General features: G+C 36.5%; 1 protein-coding gene across 6 annotated transcripts in view; it reads right to left on the minus strand.

Annotated features, from left to right (window-relative positions):
• Nucleotides 1-2,343: 2,343 nt before the first annotated feature.
• LOC110790009 (uncharacterized) overlaps nucleotides 2,344-27,588 on the minus strand; it is a 30,271-nt gene continuing 5,026 nt past the window's right edge. For all 6 annotated transcript variants that reach the window (XM_056835627.1, XM_021994739.2, XM_056835626.1 and 3 more), the window contains 10 exons: nucleotides 23,952-24,023; nucleotides 23,725-23,860; nucleotides 23,403-23,560; nucleotides 20,891-20,975; nucleotides 18,951-19,156; nucleotides 15,669-15,830; nucleotides 11,479-11,628; nucleotides 8,366-8,626; nucleotides 3,794-4,072; nucleotides 2,344-2,742 (listed from right to left, as the gene is read on the minus strand). In XM_056835627.1, coding sequence (XP_056691605.1) covers nucleotides 2,500-2,742; nucleotides 3,794-4,072; nucleotides 8,366-8,626; nucleotides 11,479-11,628; nucleotides 15,669-15,830; nucleotides 18,951-19,156; nucleotides 20,891-20,975; nucleotides 23,403-23,560; nucleotides 23,725-23,860; nucleotides 23,952-24,023 — 1,752 coding nt within the window. In that variant the 3' untranslated portion in view covers nucleotides 2,344-2,499. The remainder of the gene's footprint in view (nucleotides 2,743-3,793; nucleotides 4,073-8,365; nucleotides 8,627-11,478; nucleotides 11,629-15,668; nucleotides 15,831-18,950; nucleotides 19,157-20,890; nucleotides 20,976-23,402; nucleotides 23,561-23,724; nucleotides 23,861-23,951; nucleotides 24,024-27,588) is intronic.

Below are 27,588 nucleotides of genomic sequence, written 5' to 3' on the forward strand. Positions count from 1 at the left end.
ATTAGTTAAGTCGGAAATCCAATTAGTTAAGCAACAGAACCAATTGGTCAAGCAATAGAATGAATTAGTTAAAGCAATGAAACCAAATAATTAAGCCTAAAATTCAATTAGTTAAGTCTTGGAACTAATTAGTAAAGCATTGGAACCAATTAGTTAAGCAATGAAATCAATTAGTTATGCACTGTAACTAATTAGTTAAGCGTTGAAATTCAATTAGTTAAGCATTTGAACCAATTAGTTAAGCAATGAAACCAATTAGTTAAGCATTTGAATTAATTAGTTAGCCAATTGAACTAATTAGTTAAACACTATAACTAATTAGTTAAGCGTTGACATTCAATTAGTTAAGCATTTGAACCAATTAGTTAAGAATTTGAATTAATTAGTTAGGCAATTGAACTAATTAGTTAAGCAATACATTTGATTTAGTATAACTCAATCAAATAACTTAAGTGTAAAAAAATATAAATAAAGCGTTTCATTTCATAACTAAATATAACAAAATCATAACTAAAACAATATAATTTTTAACTAATTGAATTGATAACTAAATCGAAATTAAAACACCAACCAGATAAAAGAAATTGGGGCTTTGTCCTCTTTATCAACAAAAAAAGCAGGTAAAATAAAAAAATACAAAGCTAAAAACAAAATCACAGCCAGCTAACACCACAACGCGGCCTCGACAAGCTAACACCACCCCATACTGAAGAAACACCAGCGCTGCTACCATAACCGGTGTCGTGAACCAGCCACAACCGCGCAACTTTGCGAGGAGGCCATTAACAACAACATCGACCACCAGTGCAACTTTGCGAGGATGCGAACCGCCGCCTCTGCTCCCCACGTCTCTCCTCCGTCCTTCGCCACTCGGCCTCCACCGCCTTGATTATTCTGTCGAGATCACCGACTGAAATCTAAAAACAAAACCGAAAACCTAAAAACAAAATCAAATCCACATCAACTGAAATCTAAAAACAAATTCGAAAACCTAAAAACCTAAAAACCTCAAGGTGCTAGGAGGGACAACGAAGAACTGTAAGGAGGAGCTCCTCGGAAATTGTCGGCATGGTAATGGTCGTCTCCGGCGAGAGAGAAGAGCGAAGAGAGGAGAGAGAGGATCGCATCAGCAGGAGAGAGGGGAGAGACGAGGGGAGGAGATGAGCGACGAGAGGGGAGAGAGAGCAGAAACGAGCAGGAGAGAGAAATTAGAAGGGTTTTATTGTGCGCGTGAACGCACGCGCGCGTGGGCGAATGGGCCGTCTGACAGGCGCGTGGCCGTCAGACGGTCTGACACAAAACTTACTGACAAAATAATGTCCATGTGGATGAAGTTTTAATTTTGAAAAATGAACAAAAAGTTTTCGCTAAACTAATGTTTGAAGGAACGATTAAAATGACATGCTCTTATTTATTTGGTAAAAAATAAAGGCAAATTTATAGAAAATTAATTCAATATTTGTCCAATCTTCTAAAAATCGTATCATTTTTATATTAATTTAGAAATAATTTAAGCTTTGAAGTGTATCTTCCTAAAACAGTATTTGACCTGTTGATAACCCATTTTTTTCCTTTTCCCCCTCCATGACAATCTCTCTACTCCTCCACAACCATGCACCTTAAAAAAAAAAAAAAAAAAAAAAAGTAGACTTGTTGCTAAGGTTGTAGGTAAATGTCCTGTTTTGAAAGATAACCCTCAAAATTTGGATTAATCCTGAATTAATCAAATATGATAGTATTTTTAGAAGATCGGACAAAGACTAAATTATTTATTACAAAATAATTGAGAAAGTACATATCATTTAAAAGAGTTATAATACGAAAAATTATTATCATTTTTATAACTCGGCTGATGGGAGTGATCTTCTCTCCTTTTAAACCTCTACTTGAGACCCATTAGAGATGATCTAAAGAACACAAGTAATCAGGTCTTTTTCTCTTGAAAACAGGAAAGAAAAAATTATGGAGAGTGAATCGATTTGCTTAATGAAGGATTTGCATACTTCACTAAGCTTTTTCTAATTTGACCTCATATTTGAGTGTTCAAATTAAGTTCATATTTGAGTGTTCTAAATTAAGAACAATTCACGTATTCATCATTCATCTCTGGTTCTTTCACCAAAAAAAATTAAAAACTTATTCAACTCTGGTTCAACTCATTTCCTCTTCTCCATTGAAAACGTTAAATTGTGATTCTCCGACAGTCCGGCCTCACAATGGCTGTCATGCCTATAATGAATAATAGAGAGTAAATAAATATATAAAAACATCACTTATTTCGTTCTTGTATTTTAGATAAAGCTCAGTGATATTGCAGCAGAAACTAGAAAGCATACCAGCACATCACAAAGAACGAAAACTCGACCTTTACAACGATGAAATATTAGTAGTTGGCTTAAAATGTCAGCGACATTTGATAGCGTTTTTATATACAGTAGTCAACTCGCCATCCCATGTTTAACTAAGGCCCCTACAGGCTATAGTATCTAACTCACCATCTCATATATTGTTAGACTTAGAGCTGTCTACAAAATCGTGAAGTAATTTAGATAAATGTATCAAAGTTGTCTCGGGAACTTTACGGCTAGATTTCTCCATCAAGACTGATGCTATATCCAACATGAAGCTGTGGAACTCCGGTTTTACTGACATACGAGCTAGCATAGAAATCCATGCTTCTGGAGACTTCTTCACTGCCTCCCAGAAATATTGAAAGCCATTTGATACCCTTCTTGTGTGTTCCTGGTTTGACATAAAAAAAAAGTTAAAAGCAGAAATACCATGAAATGTAAGTGGTCACAGAAAAGCCAAATATAACAACAAAAATAGTGTTCCCTTATCCAACAAAACCTGTTTAATAAGACTTAAGTTACTTAAGATAACAATTTATATCTCCAATAAAAAAATGATACACATGATATTGAACAGTATCAGGAATCTGAATGCATTTTACAGGAAAAGGAGAAAGAGCAAGTGATCTTTAGTGACCTAGTACTATTACCATTACAGTATCCTTAGTACAAATCCTAGTAATGTCATTATCATTTTTGAGGTTAACACTATGTTTGGATAAGAGGAAATTGAGAGTAAGGGAGGGAACGAAAAGGGAGAGGAACAAGCTCCCTTGATTGGATAAAAGGTTGGGGGAAGGGAAGGGAAGGGAGAGTTTATGTTTCCCTCCCTATTTATTAAACACCATCCCTCCAAAATTGGAGAGATTTGGAGGGAAAATGAAGTTCACCTTCTCCTCCCCTACTTCCTCTTTCCCTCATATCTTGCTATCTAAACATACCGTAACGGTACGTACAAATGGTCTAAATACTATCTCAATAATCACATCCCTTCATCAGAATCTCTCCTCTCCTCTCCTCTCTCCCACTCTCTCCCCTCTTCCCCACTTGCATTTTACATCACCGCATAGAAAGGATAAAATGACATTTACAGGAGAGAAAAAGTGCAATAGACTGAATCATAGATCCAAAAAGGAGGAAGAATAACTAGAATAAAAAATTCAAGACAGGGAACTAATAAAGTTAAACCAGTTATGGAGAAACTATGTGAAATGTTTTCCTCCTAATGCAATAATGAGCATGATCACCTTCATCAGCAGAAGAATGAATAAAGCAATAAAAGCATGTCTAAGAAGTCCAACCAAATGAAAATCTAGCCCCCAAGTACAATCTAAAACAAATTCTAACCAGTAGCAGAGAGGTATAGTAACACCATATGTGACATCCTAATCCAGAAGCAACTAAGTGAAGTGACTCAAGTGAGGGCAATAATCAGCAGTTACCTCAGATGTCGATCTTTTCCTCTCATTGAAATCTTCATAAGAGTTCTGAGCAACCACTGCGTCCTGCAAGAATGCATCCACTGTTTGAAGTACATCCCTTGTGAGATGTAGGCGTACCCTCCGACCTTTTTCAGATAGGATAAATATGAGAAGATCCTCAGTAGCAGCAACAACAGATCGCATGTTGAAAGATTTCCATCTTAAAGGATTTGAAGAATCTTGTTTAGAGTTAAGATGCTGCTCTGCAGGGTCAAAAGCTTCTTCTGAAATTGCTGCAACCTAGATGACAAATACATTCAGGATTTGACAGCCCTTTAAAAACATTAAAAAAATTATTAACCTAAAGAAAATTCAAAAAAAGAATTCGGAAACGAGATTACTTAGAGAACATATTAATATCAAATATGAAATACGAAATAACACAACCCAATAAAAATTACAAGCATATGTTCTTGCAAGTGCCCATCCACAAATAAAAGGACTCCTCAGAACAGCCATAACCAATAAAACATATCCTAAAACCCTACACTTTTTCAGGCACCAGGCTGGGGGAGTTTCAGGAGCAGGTATACAGTGAAATGTCTAAAATTCTGTAAAGACGACATGAAGAGTGGCTTACAACAACCCTGTCTATGACACACAGAAAAAAAATAAACCATAATAAGCAACCGTGTTCCTACTTATGCTTTGGAGATAGTAATTTGGTTTTAAACTCAGCTGATAATTGATGTATAAGCTGGCAAGTATGTTTTTCCAGCTTACCTAACCGACAGTTACCATGTGTAAAGGACTGTTGCCTATTGGCCGATACAGGACCGAAACAGGAAATAGGGGGGTAATAATAAGCTGATACGACCAATACACAATCATGCCGCGTCAAAGTCGTCAACAGTAATTCTTTACATGACTGTCGCCATGATTCAATCATTACATCAATCTGAAGACTTAGATGATTATTTACAAGAAAGGAAAAATGGCTTGCACAACTAAGTCACAAGAAATACATTTAATAAATCACCAGACATGGCAAAATAATCATGGCAAAATACCCCTACGGCCCTACTAGTTTGGTCCAAACATGTGTAAGCAAATCACCAGATTGCATAAATGAACTCAATTTTATTTTTTGGTTAAAACTTAAAACGTTATGGAACCAATTGGTTTTAGCATTGAACATGATGTAGACGACAGTGTAGGTGGAGGAGATGGGGATGTTGGTGAGAGAGGAATGTGTGCTTTTTTCTTCTTCATTCCAAGGATGGGAGTTAGAAATCCCCCTCGACCCATCGGCCACTGGTACGGAAAAACTATACTGTAGGCTCTCTTGGTATGGCCTCACCACAATCATTACAACCCAATTTACAACCAATTTGATTTGAAATCAAATACTCCCTCTGTTTCTTATTTTATGTACCCACTTTCCAAAAAGGTTTTTTTCTCTTCTATCCGCTTCTACTTTATTCTATTTTTGGCAAAACATATTTGACAATCTTACCCCTTTTCCCCACAATAATTACACCTTTCTATCATTTTTCTCCTACTTTACCCACCTTTTTCTTACACCCACCCTCCATTACCCATTTATAATATTATTTATATATTAAAACTTCAAGGTGAGGAATGCCACATTGCCATGTGTCATTATGACTTGGCAAGTGAAATGCCACCGTGTCATGTCATGCGCACACAATTAGTATCAATGGTTAAACTCATGACCTCTCATCTATAACGTAAAGCTTTAACCATCTCCACAATAATGCAAAAAATGACTCCAAAGTAATGAAAAAAGACAAAAGGCATTCTTATAAATGTTAAACTTTAACACCCAAATAAATCATTATCATTACCCCATTGCCTCAAAGAGGCTCCCGCAAAAAGCAGGGTAACTTTAACACCCAAACAAATATTAGAAAAAAAATCTATTATTAAAAAGAATCACTTAATGTTTCTTTATAAACTCATATCATAGGTAAAGTTGTTGTTTTTAAATTAAAAAAAAAAGTAGTTGTTGCACTGTTTTTTTTAGCTAACCAATTGTCTGGTTTTCTGGTTTTCCCAAAATAATATTGCTTTTTTGGAATTCAATATATAATACGAAGTAATTGATATTTTAAGAAATTTCGTATGTTTATAAGTGAATTAGAAAAAATGAAGTTGTATACGTAGTACAAATCAAGTAAACTACTTGAAATTTTAGTTAACGGAAATTTCATGAAATGCCCTCGAGTTTTGCCATAATTCACCAAACGCCCATCAAGTTTCAATAATTCATAAAATACCCCTCACAATTCGTACAAATACCCAACATACTCTTACTAATAACAGACCGTTAGTCTGCCGTTAGCCAAGTTTCCAATTCACCCAAATGCCCCTATTCTGAAACTTATTTCACCAAATGCCCACATATATTAGAGTACCTACCAAATTTTGTTATTGTGGTAGGAAATTTGTCATTCGAAGCTCTGATACAACACTCAATCCACAAAGGTTGTACTAAAAGTGTGATCCTTGAAACAATCTGAGATAGTGCAAGGGAGTAGTTGAGCAAGAAAACAAGGGGCAACAACACAAAGGACAATGCGGGGGAAGCTTAGACGAAGGAGAAAGTATTGAAAACAGGCGAAACAGTAAGATGCAAGAAGAATTGAAGCAAATGAAGAAGCAGCTAAAACAACAACAAAAAGTAGTTAAAATTGTAATACAAATGGGGATATTGATGTTTGTAATTTTACTGTTTGTAATCATGAAGTAAACACAAGTAATGAGAAACAAATTCACATTTCATAAATAATTGATGTTGCATAATCTGCACAAAATACCAAACTGGGAAGCATTTCTGTTTTTAGCTTCACTTACAAAACATCTTTGCACCAACTACATTTAATGTTGTTTTCTAGTCAATGAATATGTGCAAGATCAAAACAGATGTTCAAAAAACTAGCCAAAAAGCATTAGCAGCTATCCAGAAGAGCTTGTGGAACAATTCTCCACTTCAACCTCCATTCTTACCACAATAACAAAATTTGTCAGGTACCCTAATATATGTGGACTCATTGGGTGTGGAAGATGATTGTGAAAGAAAACTCATGACACAAATCTTATGAAATTAGCAAAGTAAAGTAAAATAACATCTAAAATACAAGAACCATTTAGCAAAGGGGTTTTTATAGCCAACTATGACCAAGAACCACTTTTCAAACAAAAAAACTAGCCGTCGGAACATCAGAATAGCTATATTTAAGTCTGGGGCATTTGGTGAAATAAGTTTCAGAATAGGGGCATTTGGGTGAATTGGAAACTTGGCTAACGGCGGACCAACAGCCCGTTATTAGTAAGGGTATGTTGGATATTTGTACGAATTGTGAGGGGTATTTTATGAATTATTGAAACTTGATGGGCGTTTGGTGAATTATGGCAAAACTCGAGGGCATTTCATGAAATTTCCGTTTAGTTAAATTATATATAACTCCTACTAAAAGTCATATGACATTTACAAAAGAAACTTGAAACTAAGAATTTTAGTTAATTAATTATAATTTTAGTTAATCAATATTTATTCTTACGTATTCCGTTTTGTGTGTTCCATTTTAATCTTTACGTTTGGATATTTTCTTTTATATTGTAAAAAATAAATGCCCCTAATATTCTGTCAAAAATCGTTTCAAATGATTATTTTAATCAGTCAACTTCACTGTGGCATTAAATCTCTCACACTTTCACATTGAGACAATAAATTTCCCTCACGTTCCTAATGACAGATTTTTGACAAAAGTGAAAACATTATTAATAAACGTAATTAAGTGGTTATTAAAAAGAAGGAATCTTTACCCATAGTAAATAAAAAAAGAAGGAATCTTTACCCACATTAAATACGGAGTAGTTGTTAAATCACGTGCATAATACCATACATAAAGATTAAAAAGGAACGAATGGAGTATCAATTATGCTCAACTTATTTTAAATAAAAAATTAATATCAACATATTTGTAACGACCTTGGGCATCACAGGCCACTAACTAGTTACTCCCTCTGTAACTTTCTATGAGTCGCAATTACTACTTCCGATTATATTTTTTAGGGGTCACAATTCCATTTTTGGTAACTTTTACACCCACTCCCCGATTGTTTATTATTTTTACTTTCATATGGGCCCACTTAAATCATAAATAATTCTATTTTTGGTTACTATTACACCCACTTTTTTTTTGTATTGTCAACTACCCCACTTGCATCATTATTATATCAAATTCAACTATGCTTTCTTAATACTCTTTCCACCATTTCCTTACACCAGCTCACCTCCTCTAGAAAAAGGAATTTACAATAATTAGGTACGTAGTAAGTCATACCAACCATTTCCAAAGCATAAACCACACGGGGCTTAATATCTATATACTACCCTGAAGTTAATGCTTTGAGATCTAGAGATAAATGACAGAATTGCAATAGAACACAAAAGAGAGTGGTTCACGGATAAATAATGTAACAAGAACGCTAGATAAAACACCAAAATAATTATCCATGCATAACCAACAATAGCAATGTTATATATAGATTACTCAGATACCATACCAGACGTTCAAGACGGTTCCACCTTATTGATCCATCATTACAAATAAGCAGTTCCCTCAGAATTTTCCTCATATCACGACTTGAATCTGCCAAAAGCCTCCCAATGACGAATGGGTATGCACTTTCAACTACTTTGAAATCCGGGTCTAGAGCTTTAGCTGTCCCCTCCAAGGATCCCAGTGCTCTTATCACCAAAGCATAATCAGGAGGGAGAGAGAAGTTGAACTCATACATCACATCATATAGCTGATTCATTATGCTCTGAAATCCAAAGAGAAAATGTCAACAATCCGATGTTTGTTGTATAATATAGGCTACAACACATTAAACCTGAAAGGCAGACTGACAGAGGGAGGAAAAGGACGTAAACAACACAAGAGGAAGATCCGCACTGAATACTCTATGCCCAAGAGTCAACTCTTGAGTTAAATTTTGATAGGAGCTTGTAGGGAAATCTTTGTTACACCCCCGAAAGTATGAAATAAAAATAGTTAACTTGAGCAATGTGCAAAAAATTTAATGGTACCGATAACGCAATAGTGTCCGGAAAATCTATTAGCTAAGTTAATGATTTAAATTTACTACTTAGAAATAGCGAGAGGAAGTGGGTTGCTTTCACAAATGAAAACAATTATCAACTTTGTAGCAGTAGGCACATCAGGCTTCTCGGATCATTAATTCAATGCAATCGTTTGCATAGTTTCCACACATACAGGAAACCATTAATACCAAATGACACAGATTTTAAAAAATTAGGTGTGAAGTTAGCTCACCAAACATTCATGTGCTTTCCAGCCAATATCTAATCTCTAACATCATGTCAGACTTTCAAATAATGAATGAAGTTCACGTGTCATGAAGGGAACGAGGGCTAGAATTCCCCACACAAAAGAAGCCATGAAAAACCTTCTAACAAAGAGAATAGCCTCAAGGAATCTGCCATATTTTAAACACGCCATCCCATTGTTTTATTTAGAAAATGGAGACATTATATGCAAATCTCTCTTATGCATCGAAATCAGAATAGAATTATCAAATTCCTCAGTCACTGCAAGGACTCTTTTGCTGCTGTTAGAGCTAAAAGTCTTTCATTCTTCCTATAGCTTAAAAAAAAGCCTGTCTGCCATCAAAGAGTTCTACTTACGCGAAACAACCCAAAGAAAGAGATCATAAAACCCGTCGCAAATGTATTCGCTCTTCTCCTAAAAAATTAAAACTTCCGAGCTCTTCTTATCAGTTTAATTTTTTGAAAAGAAAAAATAATACTTCGTATATTATGAGCTGAAAATAGGAGTGCAAAGGAGGATTGTTGTCCTCTAATTAGGAAATTAGTAACAGATTACGCCGGTTTCTTTGAGCACCACCAATCGAATTGCTCTTAAGAGTCCCAGGCCCCTTAGCCCACAAACACAAAGTTACGTTGTCCTAGACCAAATCATAAGATGGAAGGTTGAGAAAGGACACGAGAATTTCACTCCAACAGAATTGTAGCATTATGCCACAGAAACTTCTTCTCCTTGTCCTTACCAAACCCTGCAAAACGAATTTGTAGCCAATCCACTGCTGTCAAAGGACAAACTCACGATTCTTGACACAAGGAAAACAATCTCCCCCATAGGTAACATGCCATTTCAGAATGAATAAACATGTGAACAAGAGCCACTAGCACCTCCGCGAAAGTGCGAAACAAATACATTCAAGGGAAGGTAATAGCCCCGACCAACGCCTTTGAAGCATGTCAATGATATCAATCAATCCAATGTAAAAGCAAAAGCTTTCACCTTACAGAGTTACAAGGACTTTAGCCTTCCAAATCAAATTTGCTACCGGGAAATTTGGAAACTTAGGGTCGGGTTAAGCAACAAAGAAATGTGAACACGAAAGACTTCCCAGTCAGTCAACGAGGTTGATAAACTCAGTCAAAGAGGGAAGCCCCTTTAATTCCCTCTCATGTGGAGACCTCAGGAAACTTAATTCCCAAGCATTCTCGCAATCATAAAAAACGAAACTGGCATTATGGAGAGAAGACAATTGGGAAAACCGAGGATATCTAATACAAAAGGGCTTGCTCTCCTCTCCAACATCTTCCCAAAAAAAATGAGAGAACCATCCCCTATCTTGAACCCCACCAAAAGGGAGAATAAAGTGGACACCTGTAACATAAATTTCAATGGCCACAAAGTGTAATCCCAGAAGCAGCTCTCTGTTCATCCCACCCATTTTGCTTCACAGAGCGCCCAATCATTTACTTTTTTAGTCACCACCTTCTCGGAATCTAAACCTCCTTGCCTTAGGATGACACATCAAATCCTAACGCACAAGATGATCTTTCTCACATCACCAGACCAGACCATAAAAAGTTCCTCATCATCTTCTCAATCCTACTTGCACCAGCACCACTAACCAGTATTTTGAATAAGTAAAGATAGTAAAGAGGAATACTAGACAAACATTGAATAGAAGTTATACTCCCCCCAGGAGATAGTAGACCGTTTTCTAACCAAAGTCTGCTTGGAATCCTGGAAATCACAAGTCCCAAAACAAGTCAAAACTCTGAACGTGGATTACCATAACAAGGCAACCTCTCAACTAGACACTCAAGTGACTCAACCATTGCAGCATACTCACACCCGAGAGTCCGAGACTTATAGAGGGTGATCTTCAAGCCTGAGACCGCCTAAAAAATCTGTGATAGAGTAAGAACCGTTTTGAAAGTATCGTCCACAATATAGAATCTTCTAAACCATTTATGATCTCTAGGTTTTGTTATAAAATCCTATGAAGGCTATTATTATCCAAATTAACCACAACCTCAAATTCACAGCAAGCACATAAAAATATAATGCCTCAAGAACAACCACCTGAAAAATGTAATTAATCCAATAAAGGGACGAAAAAAAAAGGTAATACTCTTATGTTTATCGAAGCAATGTCATATAATAAAAATGTCAAATGTTTGTGGGGCGTTATACTTTGTATATGTGAGATAGACAAAGGGAAGATAGCATGCTGCATTTCAAAGAAGGAAGCCACATTACAGCATAACCTCTCGCGAGTCGCGACGTTCATCATCATATCATAACTCATTACCATTAAAAAGTATCATCACAAACCTGAAAATCTCGAGATTGCCTGGTCCCATCACCAAAGGATGCTTGTAAAGCACTAGAAACCAATAGGATATCCACACCTTCAGGGAGAAATCCAAGGGATAAAAAATCATTTGCAAGACCCAGTGAGTCACGATTAACAAAGTGCACAAGCTGAAAGAATAAATGGTTCAGTCAGAAATAAATTATTATAGCACCATCCTTCACCAGTCCCCCGTAAATATAGGATCAAAAACATATTAAAAAGGACACAAAATACAAAAGCCAATTTTATTGATATTTCTCATCGAATAGAAATTAACAGCAGCAATAATTTCCAACATGGATATTTTCCTTCCAACAGCAGGGTCAGGAAAGTAAAAAGTACATCCAACATGGATATTTTCCTTCCAACAGCAGGGTCAATAGTACTTTATACTAGTAGAAAGTCAATTAAGATTTATCACTTATGCCAGCAGCTATAAGCCATGGGCATCAGTGTCTATGAGACAAAGAAATCATGGCGTTTACAACAATAATTGCAAGATGCCACATATCGAGGTTGAAGCACTTAGGACTTAACTCTTAAGGCCACGGTAACTTACACCATGATCCAATCATAGACCACCTATCCCCCCTCACCCTCACCCTAATAGAAAACAGTTGGTGCCTTGGTGGAGGGGGGGGGGGGGGGGGAGGGGAAATTGTGTGTGCTAATGGTGAGAGTGTTAGCACGATATGGGTAGAACGTGACCGAAGTAAGGTAAATTCTAAAACAACGAAATAGTATAAGAAAACCAGATCAGCCAAGGCAGAAACACCACTTGATATACACAAGCACACAAGATTTTAAAATTGAAGTTCAATATCCATGACAAGGCGAGTTGATAATTTAAGAGTGAAGAAAAAACTTGAGAAAAATCGAAGTCAGGGGTGGCGCTTCACCAGGAATGATAAAATTCTACAATGAGAATGAACATTGGAAGCATCAGCAATGACTAAGATCAAAGATCTAATTCCAACTTACCTCACTTAACTCCCTTTTTCCTGTTCCCCTCTACCCAGCGGTCAATGTGAACACCTGCCAATCTCAGGCCCACCAAGAAAGTAGAGGGGAACAGAAGAAGCAGAGTATTTATCAAAGTGAGGCAAGAGCACGACATGGTATGGCACATCTGTAATTGTAATAAATTTTGAGAAAGGAAGAGGTCAAGTATATTCAAGAAGAGAAAGTATTTGAATTCTGAAAATAGACAAATGCAACACAAAGAGTTAGCACAAACTCAGAGGGTTTACTATAAGTTAGCAGTTGGCTAGCCTCATACCTAACTCATAAGTCATGTCATACCTACATCAATATTAACAAATTGCATGGGAAGAACCAAAGAAGAGATAGTTCTAAAAAGAAATGAAAAGTGAAAAGGCAAAAAAATCAGGAAACTTTGACGTCCTATCCAGGATTCATGTTGCAGAATCCAAGGAGGCAGGACCTCAAGAGCCCTTTAAAAATCATGAACCTAGGACACCAGGCTTTTAACCAGTGGGTTCTAACCCCCTCCACCTCTACCTGCACCGACATCCTGTAAGTGTGTGTACAATAATTCTAAGTAGTGGCCTTCTTATCATCTGATTGTTTTTTATTACTTTGCACCTCCCCCTTCTTCAATATTGTATTACCTTCGACTACCTTTTCTAGTAAGGCTCCGTTTTTTTTTGACGGAGAACGCTTTCCCGGAAAATGATTCTCCCATTTTCCTTTGTTTGTTTGTTAAAATTTCCCAAAGGTGGAAAACAACTTTACCAAGGGGAAAAACAACTTTCCTTTTGAAAAGAAAGAATGCCATATTTTCCTCTATAATCCCTTACTTTTTTTCTCTCTCCTATACATCTCTCAGTTCCACTCTTATGTTCATTTTCTTTATAACTTTTCTTGTAAGGAAACAAAGGAAAGCTATTTTCCCTTGATGTTTTCCGTTGAAACAAACCGAGCCTTAGTAATTAAAAAAAAAGGGGGGAAACTCTTTATGGTACACTTTTATTTTTTACAGTTCCATATGGTACATTAAAAATAAATTACTTACCAAACGGTACACTTGAACTTTTGACTTTCTAGGCACAATGAGCGAACAGTTAAAAGAACTTCAAATGAAGATTATTTTTCCTTGAAAAAAGAGGGAAAATTCTTTTTTAAAATGTCACTGATGAACCATCATCACTTCATATAACTCCTTCATCACCTTATTTCACCACCATCATCTCAATCATCCCCCGGTTACTCTCCTTATCTCTCTTTTGATTTCAGTCTTTATTTCCCAAAAGCTAAAACCTATACCATAAGCCCGTACATGCCTTCCACAGATGTATACAGTAGTTCACAGTAGTTCACTTTTCACACCAATTCATCGATTTCACCTCTCACATTAATTTACTAACCAAATAAACAAAATCCAGTTGCGTACTATGGTCTATGGAAAAGTATAATTGCGTAACCTTTTTTAACACCACCACCAACTCAAACAAACACAAAACGACCAGAAAAATATCCATGAAATTTCAGCAATTATATAGCCAAAATTTCCCAATTGTTCACCATCATCGTTCTGTCATCCTTCTTTCTTCCTATTATTCTTCCCTGCTTCTTGTATTTCTATTGTAGAAGGGGAATTGGATGGCAGAGCTAGACCAAAAGATAGTATTCTGAACAAAAACGTAACAAGACTTACCCAAACACGAGAGGAAGGAAGAGAAATTAGGCAACTGAGCAACTCGAAGAATTATTCAGATGCAAACCGTCCAGATGGACAAAATCAGAGGTAAGAAAGCTGCAAACTGCAATTATACCAAACAAAATTCACAGAAATTGGACAATTTCTGAAGAGGTTGCTGAGAGGCATGTTTATCCCCCATTGACAAGGAGAATAGAGGGAGAAAATTGCATACCAAAAAAACCATTTCATTGACCTTTTTTTCCCTTGGTGACAGGCAAGTCAAAAACTTTAAGGATAACATCTCGAGTGTAATTTATTTTTGTGTGCCAATTATGGTGTAAAAACTCGCCCGAGTTAACTCGTATCGCCCGAGTTAACAAGGTTTTGGAGGCTGGTGATATGAGATATCCCGAGTTGTAAAGGTGTTTTTTAAAACGGCGAGACCTTGGCCGGTTAAACCGATCCGAACGAATTTTGTCCGCATTAAACGTTATAAACCTCACATCTACTCGGTTTCCAGCCGAATACCCCATGTTTTCGACAAAAAGAAAGGGAAAAAGGAAAGAAATGGAGAAACTCCATTGAAATAGAGTAGAGAACTCCATTTTCAATTCTAAAACAAGAGAGGAGGAAGAAGGTAGACAAAGGAATTCATTTTAATTATGTCACGTGTACGGTTTAGGGGAGGGGGACTAGGGTAGGTAGTGAATGGGGCTGACATGGGGCTTCTTTTTCAAATTTCAAATTCCTACTCGACAACCGCGACACGGTACGCGACTAACGCATAATTTCCGTTACCGAGACTCCGCGACCGATCCCGCGACTGTGACCGATACCGCATTTTTTATCTATGGTACCAAATGGAAAAGTCAAAAGTGCAAAAGTACTATTAAGAATTTCACAATTATTAGAAGAAAATCAGCAAACCTTGTACGAAAGGGGAACCAATATCATCTTATCTACACAGCCAGAAAGGACAAGAGCCATTACAACTTACAAGTGCTACACCGGGCTCCAACTAATCCCAGCAGCCTCATAGGAAGAAACTAAACTACCTTACCGTATTTTTTTAATACTTCTACATGACTACTACTACGAAATTCTTGACGCTCTTTCATTCTTCGAGTTCTGACACGTTTTCTTCTTATACAACTTCCGTTTTTGTGAAAATGTTCTCTTCTAGTCTTTCAGAAACAACCTCACTACAAGATTTGACATGTTAGGGCACCATGGGTAATGCTGGATCCTGCAGCAGCTAAATCTACGCACTGTTGGTACTGTAATTCTGCTGTAGCATGTCTATATTACAGAGTACAGACTGCCACCATCACCAACACAAAAAAATCAGCTTAGATATTATTTGTATGCTCCAAACTGTCCCTCAGAACTTTGCTGTTTCCAGCATTAACATTCCAGTATTCATAATTAGACATCCGTAATTCAAATCCTAGACATTATATAACCAGTTTAAAGTTTAAGCCCACAAGGAGAATTGATGGTTCATACCACTTGAATGAGGCCAACACGATAGTGTCGTGGAATATTTCCCATCATTCCGAAGTCGAAATAGGCCAGAGATCCATCATCTGTAGCAACCAGATTTCCAGGATGAGGGTCAGCATGGAAAAATCCCACCTCAAGCAATTGTCTCAAAGAGCAGTACAGTCCCTAAGCCGAAGCAAGAAGCATTCAGAATTGGAATTAATAATGAAACAATAAATATGGGGAGGCTTTTCAAAAGGAAAATAAACACCATTTAAACTTCCCCCTGTTATGCAAAATATCAATCGACATGTAACTTTATTGTAGATAATCATCCAAAATATGTCGCTTTTTCAATCATTAGTTCAAGTTCAAGTTTCATCAATCCCATTCCTTTTTCATTTGATTCGTGAAACTACTAATATATAAGAAGCTATCAGCAGCCCATGAGTCATCCAGCAGAAATCAGTGGTAAAAAAAGAGTACACCAATCATAAGCAAAGCAGAAATGGCTTCGGAATCTTGATCCTGGTTCCATTTTTGTTGGTAGGATCATTGTTAGTTTTTGAGGCATTTTAGTATAATGAAACTTCACAATAAAGTTCCATTTTTGTTGGTAAGATCATTGTTAGTTTTTGAGTGCATTTTAGCATAATGAAACTTCACCATTTACATCAGAAGGCATCAGGAAACTTGATTTTACAATCACTGAAAAGGGTGGTTACAAGGAAACAGCAAAATATTACTAAAAGGTACTAAGAGGTACTCCCTCCGTCCCGTTTTGTTTGCCCCATAGTCAATTCACTTTATTAAGAAGTGGGTGTAAATTGTGCACATGGATTGATAAAGTGGTCCCATGAGGAGAGAGATAGAGGGAGAACAAGTGGGAAAACTTTTGGTATGGAGAAATCTCAAAGGGACACACCAAAGAGGAAATTGGGGAAACGAAAAGGGACGGATGGAGTAACAATGTAATGGATTTTTTTACTTTTAACACCTAAAATATCGTTTTTGCTTTCTAAAACCTTAGCTAAAATTTATTTTATTTTACCACCTTAAAGTTTAAAAAAAATTGGGTTTTAACACCGGTTATTGGATTCCGTCCAAAAATCCATTAGTGCGCCCACATATTTTTTTACCCTTCCTCTTTTTCACGAATTTCCTTTCTATTTTCAACCTCCATTTTTCCTCTATTGTTTTCCGTTAATTCTTAACAACCTTTTCTACCTTTGTTATTATCCCTTGTTCAGCTGAGCCTTCAATTTCAACCCAATAAAAATCCCCAATTTCACCTCAAATCCAATTCCCATATACTGCAATTGTATCTTGCTCAGCTAACCCTCAACTTCAACCCAATAAAAATCCCCAATTTCAATAGTCATTGTAACTGTGCTCCATGTCGACGATGATGAAATCTTAGCCAGCAAGGCCGGAAATTTCAGCGAGGGTGGGAGAGAAAGAGAAGAGAAAGATACCGTAGAGAGTTTCACCATTTCTGAGGCGTGATTTAAGAGTTTCAAGTTTAGCCGTGTCCCTGGTGGTGGTGGAGGTGGCGGAAGGCGGGTTTTCGGATTAGGCTTTTATTTCTAAGGGAAGCAATTGAGGAGGAGAAGTTGGAGACGGTGTTGAAGGTGGTGGAGTTGGAGGAGAGAGAGTGGAATACATGTGTTTTTGCTGAAATTTTAATCGATTGATTTCTGGGTTATTTATGTTAATTGAAACTTCAATTCCATAAATTTTGTTCTAAATTATTGATTGTTGAAGCCTGGCGTTTTGTAACATTGTAAATTGTTTATTTTGGTGAGAATTACTCTTAAAGTGTTATAAGAACATTAATTTTGTGGCATGGTTCATCAGTTAGCTCCTTCTCAATTAAGTTTGAGAGACATGAAGAATTAGTTCATGTTTGTCTTTTGTTTTGACGTGGACATACTCGTGTCCTCGAGATAAATTTGTTTGAACAGGGGTTAGTATGGAATTGAACATTTTAAGAGTAATTTCTCACAAAAACAAACAACTTACAATGTTACCATAATTTTTTGTTCCCTCACTAATGGAATTTCAGACAGAAACCGTAAACCGGTGTCAAAAGCCATTTTTCTAATTTTTAGGTGGTAAAATAAAATCAAATTAACTAAGGGTTTGTTCGGTATCATTTTGATTTTTGAGTTATATGTTTTCAAAAACTGATTTTAGCTTTTAGACTTGTGTTTTTTCAAACTAAAACAAAACTGTGTTGAAAATTGAGACTAATAAGTTATTACTACATAAGTGATCTAGTCTCACGAATCTCACGAATCTACCATCTTCTATGTCACCTAACCTTGAACCTCACCATATGGGCAAGTCCTTTAACGCCACATGTACATTTCTTTTCTTATTTATTTACTTGGAGACATGTGGAAAGTTGGAATATGCAAAATAATAAATCAATAAATAAACAAAATAAATAAATAAATAAAGAAGAAAGACATGAAAACCAGAGTATATTAAACACCCCTATTGTTATCTTCTGCAAAATTAAGTAGATTAAGCACCAACCCGTCAACATGGTTTTCTGGTCAAAATCTATAACTGAAAGAGAGTGTTTTCCCTTCTGCTCTAATATCGGGTGTAAGTTATTGGCGACAATAAAGACCTTCAATTTCCGCCATTAATTGCGCTGGAATTATGTCATGAAAAGGGGAAGTTGGGGGAACGGATGAAACTGACATCGGAAATTTGTATTTACCGATTTTGTTGGAGTTAGTTGGTCATTTTAAATTAGGAGAGAGAATGAAATTAATGGATTCTAATAGCAATAGGGGTAGCATCAATCGACCAACGGCAATGAACGTCGGAGACTTCGATGATCGTGCAAGAATGGTAGAAGGAAGGCACGATGGAGGCAGAATTTAACAGAAACAATTTATTGAGAGAGTATGAAAGAAGCACAATAATGGTTCCTGTAGAGAACAATAGATGACGCCATGACGGTATTCTGTAATTGCGCGGATTATGAAAATGAAAAAAAAAAAAATCAAATCGATGAAAACCACTTCAGTGGTTTGAGGTTTTCCGCTGCAGTTTTGTGAAAAGTGGAGAAAAGTTGTTTTATAAATCAGTTTCACACAAGTTTTTGTTTATTTTCGTTTTAAAAAACAGGAAACAAAATTAATGCCGAACACAACATAAGGTGTTAAAAAAAAGCGGGTTTTTTTAAGATGTTGAAAGTCAAAAAATCCTAATGTATTATCATGTCCGGAAAAAAAAAGGAAACTCTAAAGAATGTAGTAAAAAAATTCAATCTTCAGATTTGGCCTATACCTGGTCAACAAGGTCCTTGCGCTTCAATTGGAGCTTTGCTATTGCTTCCTCATTTGTAAGCTTAATTCCATTTATCCATTCCAATGTCAGCACTGCTTTACGAGTATACTTCCAATATATTTTTGGAACTCTAATAAGGCCTTGACCTCTGTTTGTCTCATAATTCCCAGTCGTAGCATGGAATTTATTTCCAAGACTATCATCACCTTTCAATTAAATCAAGACTTAACTCAGAAAAACTGGTAGAGAAGCTGCCTATTTTAAAGGCCCAAACATGTTTATAGGAAGGGCGGAAAAACGTGTTAACTTCTTGTAAAGGAAATATACTGAAGCAAGCAAATGGAGATTTCAAAGTTTGCAGAAAACTACAGAGATTGAACCCAACTAAATCATATCAATACACGCGATATTTAAACAACGCAGATTTTTCATGTTCCAAACTGAGGATGATGAGCAGCAAGTCAGTAAAAATTTATCTACCAGGAACATATACATATACATATACAGACCGCTTCAGAACAACAGAGACAAGTTACAAAAATAATGCGAAAATTATGGTCGGCCAGCAATCCATCACTGTCTGAGCAAGATTTCTAGATCAATAACAGGCTAACAGCATATACGATCTTCAAGGAAGGAATTGAGACATGTACTAAAGTGCAAAAAGTCACATATAGAGTTAGATGGGCTGGTCTAAAAATTCTCAGTTCTCTTGTGTCTGCATGCCAGGGCAGCCCCCTTTTCTGTAGTCATTTCATTTGGAAGGCTAAATCCTAAAGCTTCTTTTAAGACCAGGGATTTCCCATGAATACCATCCGTAGGGATTAATACAGATGACACACTCCATAAGTGAAGGTCATTGTTGACTATTTCACTGGATATACAGTGTGCTTTGCCAACCCAATGGTGGATCTTGCTTACATATCTTTCTTCATTATCAAGTGTCATAGATCTCTTCGTCAATTAGTCAATTTGGCCATCTCAACGACCACAGCTTCATTTTCTCTGTTCTCTCTTTTTTCTCTATTTTTTAATAGTCTCTCTCCCCATGGCCAATGGATGGGATTACTTTAAGTGTGCTCCAAAGAAACAATGAAAAGACGGGCTAATCCTACAACTAAAACCAGCAAATTTGCGTACCCAAGCCAGCAGAGGCATATAGATCTATAACGGACAAACAGACATTAGCGCAAATCTTTATCTAAAAGAGTTGACATGAGAGTGAAGCACTTGAAGAACAAAAACTTGCAGCACTCGGAACCACATCTATTATTTAGGTGTGAAAATCAAAAGAAAGAACAAACTTCAGTTTCACTTCTTGAAGTAGATAAACAAGTATGATTAGTTAGATGTAAATACAAGTACATCTGGTAGGCTACACCACCACATTGAACATTCAACCACAACAAAATTTGGTTCGTTGACGTACCCCTTCTCTCTTATATTTAGTGTACCCACCACAACAACCTCAGGCCTCAGCCATGGCTAGCTAACAACTACCCACTGTCAGAGCAACAGAAATATGCATACCGAAAAACTCAAGGACATTCCTCATGTCTATACCCTTTAGACAAGTCAAAAGAAAACTCAAGGACAATTGCTGAAACTGACCAATTGCAATTCATATATCAAATAACAAAGGATGCCAAGTAATTGTATCCTGAGGTTGATATTAAGCTCTTTACCACCATCATTATCCGAAACTCAATTGAAAGAACCAACAACAAAACCATATCCCATTGTGAACATACTGAACAAACAATAATTTCTGGCCACCTTCCAGAAAAAACAGAAAACCCCTTCAGAAACCTAGTTTTGCACTACACATGAAGACCAAATTTTATTACATTTGAATTATAGAATAAGTCACAAGAGTATTTACATTTGTGCACTTGTTTTTCTTTTATAACCAAAGCAGAACAACAAACTGTCACACTTACCAGGATGAGAAGCATACAAAGAAGCAAACCTCTCGGCATTTTCTCCTTCTAAGATGTAATCTATCTCTTCAAACATGTGCCTGACCTATCCAACCATGAAAGAAGGCACAATTAGTAGGAATTTGCACACAGAATTCTCCATAGAAGTATCTACCAAGGTTGTGAAACATACGGGAGATTTCTGAACATTGATAATCTAGCGATAGCAAATATGTAGGTTCAACTAGGCCAACAAGTAACCGAATGATGGAAAAGCCCTTCAAATAAATGAACATTACCAAAGCAATCGCCAAACACATCAAATTTATCATGGATTTCATTAACCATTAGTTCTATTACACATGAAACTAAAGTTAACATGACTGACATAATATTCATTTTTCTCGACCTATTGGTCTATGGATGCAAGGGTAAAAAGGAAACAATATGCTTTTCTGATATATACTCAACAAAAGTAATAGTAAAAGTTTCACTACAATGTAGCAGTAAACCAATAGTCCGTATGAAAACATTTTACCTTACACGTTTTTCTCTACCTTCTACAACTTTCCTCTTTAATCCTTTAAATTTAAGTTTGTAGGTAAAACTTCAGATCTATTCCTTATGAAACTAATTGAATGTGGATTTGTCAGAATCAAAGCAAACACTGTCGAAGTGACAGCAGTAAGCATTGTAGGTGAGCATGGCATGCCAAAAGAGAAACATCCTGAATTTCACATCCGCATAGCTATAGCATGTCGGTTTTAGAATGGCTCTAAAATGAGCATGAGATCATAATTCAAAACTAATTGAGTGAACTTCTAATTATTATTTATGGAGATTCAGAGTTTAGTGGCAGCCTTCAATCCTTCAGATGGAGACCTAATTAAAGAATCGGCCTACCTTTAGGGAGGTATTGGGGGTTGTCCAATAAACAATAGTGGCAACCAGGCATGAGAATGATAAGATATATAAAATCTCACCACTAGAGAAACCACGATGATTAAAAAATATCTACTCCAACTCTCCAAGGTCGAAATTCAGTAGAGCAAAACCGGGGTACAGTCACAAAGACATGATGATGGTAAGTTGATGGCAATGCCAGGGAAATGAGCAAGCAACAGGCAGGTTATTTTATGGAAGACGGGGCAGATGGACATGTGCTAGAAACTGAAACACCTAATATCAATCAAGTACTGGAAGATACACCAGTCTCAAGCAAGCACAATGTATGCTGCACATATACCTACGGATACATGTAGGAATTTCTGAGTCTATTGCTACAAATCCTGAACTATATGGTAATAGCCACAAATCAGGTTCAAGGGCTGACGAAGAGAGAGATAAGCATAAGGCTCTCAGCAAAGCTACCACACTACCAATGACTGTACAAATTACAAAACCTTGGTTACGTGTCAAAGGGCCGAATTCCATAGATATATATTTATCTCTGAGGATGAAGGGAAAGACATTCAGCATGACAATATTAGCATTGACATGAAACCAGTTCTTTTAAGCAGGAAGGATTTTTCTGCTGAAGTCTTGTAAGAGCCAAGATCACTAAATCTGTGGATATTGGACAGGGAAGATAATCTCCTGATCTCCTACCACTGTTGTACAAAGCACCCAGCTGCTCTAAACGCATGAACCAAAAATGTATGGGAACAAGAATAAAGAGGGCTGCATACACCAAGGAGCAAGGCGAGGGTACAAGAAACAATATTTTCCCAGTTCTGGTTAGGGCTACCTAATATAAAGGAAGTATCAGCAGAAGGGGAAAATGACATACTATCCTTACTTACCTGGAACTTACACTGGTCAATCCAACAGAAAAAACAAAGGTCTAATAACCAAGTATTCTGGGGTAGAACTAACTGAAACAGAGTGTAGGAGCATTTAAATAAGGGGAAAAACTATCAGAGCAATGTCTTAAGAGAAAAATTCTAAGAGAATTATTCAAGTTACCACTTTGTTATTCATTTTGAGTACAGCTTGTAATTTCCCATTTTCCATTCTGAAGAATTTCTTTCCATAATCACAATCAAAAGGTCAAAATACCATATTTTCCACTCCCATTGTCTTTTTCCAACTGACTGAAAACTCCAATCTGGATAGGTACAGGCTTACAACATTAGGTGCATTAGGTGCTAAAAAATCAGGCCAACAGACCTTAACCAATCTAGTGTTTCTCCAAGACAACCAGGTATTAAAAAAATGGACCACAAGAATTAGGTGCTAAATTCTCTACAAAGAACCCTGAGTGACTTCAGAGTTCTCCTAGACCAATCACATAACAAAGAATGGGCTAACAGCATTAGGTGCTAAAAACTCTAGGCAATTAACCTGTATAATTAATTCTTAATTTTCTCCGAGATCAACCACGTATTAAAAAAGAACAGGCCAAAGACTACAGTTTAAGTTTCTGTTTCAAGAAACAATTCACAGATCATTTGACTTGTTACAATGCAAAAATCATACTTCAACAAAAAAAAAAGCCAAAAAACAACAATAATCTACAAAATTATGATCTTACCATCTCATTCACTGCAACTAACAAATCCTTGCGAGCCTTGGCAAAACGTTTTAATTGACCGCCTATCATGTGAAACAATAATGCGTCAAGAGTCAACGACAATGACATACCAGGCCTCTGCACCTTGACAGCTACCAGCTCTCCGGAATGCAAATGAGCTGCACCACTTGAATCATCAACAGAGATATTGAGATCAAAATCACACATAACGTACAGCTTTCTTTCGGTAACCACATACTCATAAGACTAAGAGTGATTAAAAGGGAACATTTTTGCAAAATGAAATTAACAACCAATCCCATGTTTAGCAGATATCTCTAACCTTTATAAACCTGCCCCAGAGAAGCTGAAGCAATAGGCTCTGCGCTGATGTCGGCAAAGATTTCCGAAACAGGAGCACCCAACTGGGATTCAATAGATCTCATTGCGACAGATGTTGGAAAGGGAGGTATTTGATCCTGGGATAAGTTTGGAACAAGAAATTTTTTAATGCTTATTTGTAAGGCAATATCATGGCAGAAGAGGTACGCAAAAAAGAAGAACCTAAACCTGCAATTTTGTAAGCTCTTGACAATATATGGTTGGTAATATATCTGGTCTAGTGCTCAATGCCTGTCCAAGCTGTAGATACAAAAAAAAAAAATTAAGATTAGAGTTTCAGTCTAGGGTACAACTTCAGTATATCTCTCTGACAACAAAGAAAGGTTACATTGTTGCGATCCCTCATAGCCTGCCTTAGGCAAGAACTCTAAATTCCATGAGGGATACTGCATTTGGAAAATTATACCATTACTACAGTCTACAGCCACATCCGGGTGCCATCGATGCTACATTACATTTAACAACAATAATAACCTAGTAAAGATGCCAGCAAAGGCAGGGTTTGAGGAATGAGGAGTTCCAAGAATAGGAAACGGTAGTACCATACCACTAATTAACTGAAATAGACTACCGTGGGGCGAAGGGGAACCTGTGGCAACGCAAATTAGTTTATTAGAGTTAGCTTGAGGAAGGGAACAGAGATTTATTAGAGGGAAAGGATGTAAGAAGCACATAAATAGAGAGGGAATAAACAGAAAACTATCGAGTTATATTTTATTTTACTTGGTTTAGCTTTTATTTTGGAATTGACCAGCCACTCGAAGATCAGGGATTGTAGAACCATTTGTGATTTAATCGCATCAAATTACAATCAACTTTCAACTTTATCCCAAATTCTCGTCTTCTTCCTTATGATTTTTCTATTACATTAACCTAGGGGAACTAGTAGGAATTTAGTTTGCGACTGTGTTACTTCGACACTTTGGTTGACCGGGTGTGTCGGATGTCAACATGACATGACACTCAACATGGTACTCGAGGAAGTGTCGACACCCCTGCTGGCAAAAGGATCTGAAAATCAAGTGTCGAGATCGGAGGAAAAGAAAAGAAAAAAAAAAGTTCACTTTTTGGTATCCAAGATGAAGATGAAGCATCATATGTGAATAAATTAGTCTTGCCAGATGTTGCCCTGATCAAAAAGCTCTAAAAATAAAAAACTGAGAAGTCAGGTTAACTTAGTGTCCTCTTCTTTTCTTTTTTCTTTTATATACTAAAAAAATATGAGGTGGGAATCTTTCCGTCACTTTATATGACAGTCATGTCTAAAGAACTAATCAAGACACTCCTTTGACCATGTGCCGTGTCTGCAAAATTTTGGATCTGAGTGTCGGAGGATCGGACACTGGAATATGTATCAGAGGATTTGTTGAGTGTTGGAGAATCGGCGTCGGACATGACACTTTTCGAGCACTCAAATTTTGACAACCTACTTTCCAGTAAAATAACTCAACAAATCCTGACTATTCTGGTCCTTTAAAGTTTACACTTCTGCAGAATTCCATTCATCTTAGTTCAGATGTACATGTACCACGGCCAATTATATCTTTTTATTGTTCTGTGCAGGGCTTGCACAAAATAACAGTAAAATGGTATCAAGAGAGTATTTTTCTAAACATAAGATAATAACACAAAAGAATCTTCCGAATGATTCATATTCACTATGACCCAGCACAGAGATTAAGACAGCACGAACAACGTTTTCTGATGGATAAAAGCAACTAGGCGAGTGTTGTAAGTCCTGTAATAGTCATTTAAACTTCAAAAAAATGAATTATTATCAGATTGCAGTGAAATTACTACGACCAGTGCTACTGCAATGTTCAAAACTCGACACTGCTTTCACACAATCTTCCAAGAATTTATTTATTTATTATTGCACAGTGGGCAATATTCCTTAGCTTCCCACATTTTTTGACATTTATTCGTAGGAAATTGAGACCTTAATTCTCACATAAAGGAAATTTGAATCCTTAATCATCTGGCACACTGTTTTCAGCTCCTAAGTTAGCAATCTCCTAATAACTGGAAGTCCATACTCCCAACTCGTGAAACTGTTTCTATTTAGCTGTCTTAGCTGGGGACAACTTCGTCCTCCGGTACTGAATAGATATACCTAGCAATTAACTAAAAAAATTTAGTATGTTGTACACTACAAGAGCTTTCTTGTTTTGCATCCCAGCACATAAGATAAGTAGATAACATGTCCATTGCTCATGCACTGTCACCTTCCTTTCACCCATGTATTAAACTCGGTGTCATGAATAAGCAAGCTTATATCACATGCAAAAATGGAAAGCCAATGCTTAATGTGAACTTGAGGGAGAAGGTAACCCATAGAGCTAACTCATGTGTTAGTTTAAGCCTTAAGGAAGTGAATGATTTTTTTTTTTTAAATAACAATACCCTTTTGGAAAAATAACTTCAGTACTTCACTCTTACGAAACTTCGGTATGAGATATAAAATTTAAATAAAAACGGCTAATGGTTTGTTTCTCATTAAGTCCTTTGATATGCAATGTAGTTAGAAGAACAAGAAACTCACCCTTCTTTATAGAAGGTAGAAAGATACACAGCATTTGCAAATAGAAAAATTGCAGATTAAGTAGTAAGGCGGTCCGTATGACACAGCTGGTGTAAGAGTTAAGCGCTAGTGGAAGTAAGTCTACAAAAGTTATCCGGTGAAACCAGCTTACTGCATGGTATGGATAACAGTTACCAAAATGTATAGATTGTTATCACTGTGATTGAGGACACCAGCAAATCATACTTATCATATTCTTAGAGTAAAGGAGAGGCAGAATTCTTCGATGATTAACAACTGAAAACGTGAAAATTTTTAGACGCCAAAAGTTACAAAGAAGCCAATGAAGCAGTTGGCAAATAGTGGGATGAAGCCTAAAATATAAAAACTACAAGCATTATAAGTTGAGCTACAAAAACTTAATTGGAATACACATGCTTTTCCTCAAAAACTTCAAAGTACTAATCTAAGAGCGCTAAATCCAAGATAAACCTTAAAGAATAAACTCCTGCAATCAAATAAAATCCATCCAAACATGAGTGTCATCACACAACATCAAAATCCAATCAGGATCCTGTTTTGGTGGGTTATGTAATTGTTACTCGATATCTATAGTTTTCATATCAGATATTTTCCTTTTGAACTCGAGCACTTGACCAACTTTGTAAGCTCGGTAAATTCTTATGAACCACATGAACTTTATCTTTATCCTTCCCTCATTATCCTCTATGTATGCTTTGGACGTGAATGTTTCAAAATTCTGTTTGATATTTTACGAGTACGTACAATATATAGTTATTGTAAAAATTAATTGAAAGAACAAACTATCACCATACGTATGTCGCAAATCTGAATAATGCCAAGGATATAAGCAAAGCTTATAGAAACGATCAGAATACTGAATAAATGTTGTTTTAAGATCAGAAGCTCCTCCCTCTTTTTTTCTGTTTTTGCATTCACCAAGTTATGCGTCAGACTTCCCGAAGAAAAAAGCAATTATTCTGCCTCAGCCTTCCGGAGCTTAAGAATATTTACTGATTTAGAACTATAGAAGATGACCCTGGCAACCAAACAGCTGATTACCCCTTTCTCCTTTGGGAGATTTACGTTTCGGAAGAGAAAAGACATAGGAAACAAAATTTTATAGAGACAAGCGCAAAGATAATAAACACTGCAAACTCACATGCAGTATTGTATAAAATGAATTTGCATAAACATCATATAATTGATCCATCTCCGCAAAAAGCAAATATGAACATCCTATACTAAAGAGACGGCATGAGG

Source organism: Spinacia oleracea, chromosome 1 (assembly GCF_020520425.1).
Source record: "Spinacia oleracea cultivar Varoflay chromosome 1, BTI_SOV_V1, whole genome shotgun sequence".
NCBI classification, from domain to species: domain Eukaryota; kingdom Viridiplantae; phylum Streptophyta; class Magnoliopsida; order Caryophyllales; family Amaranthaceae; genus Spinacia; species Spinacia oleracea.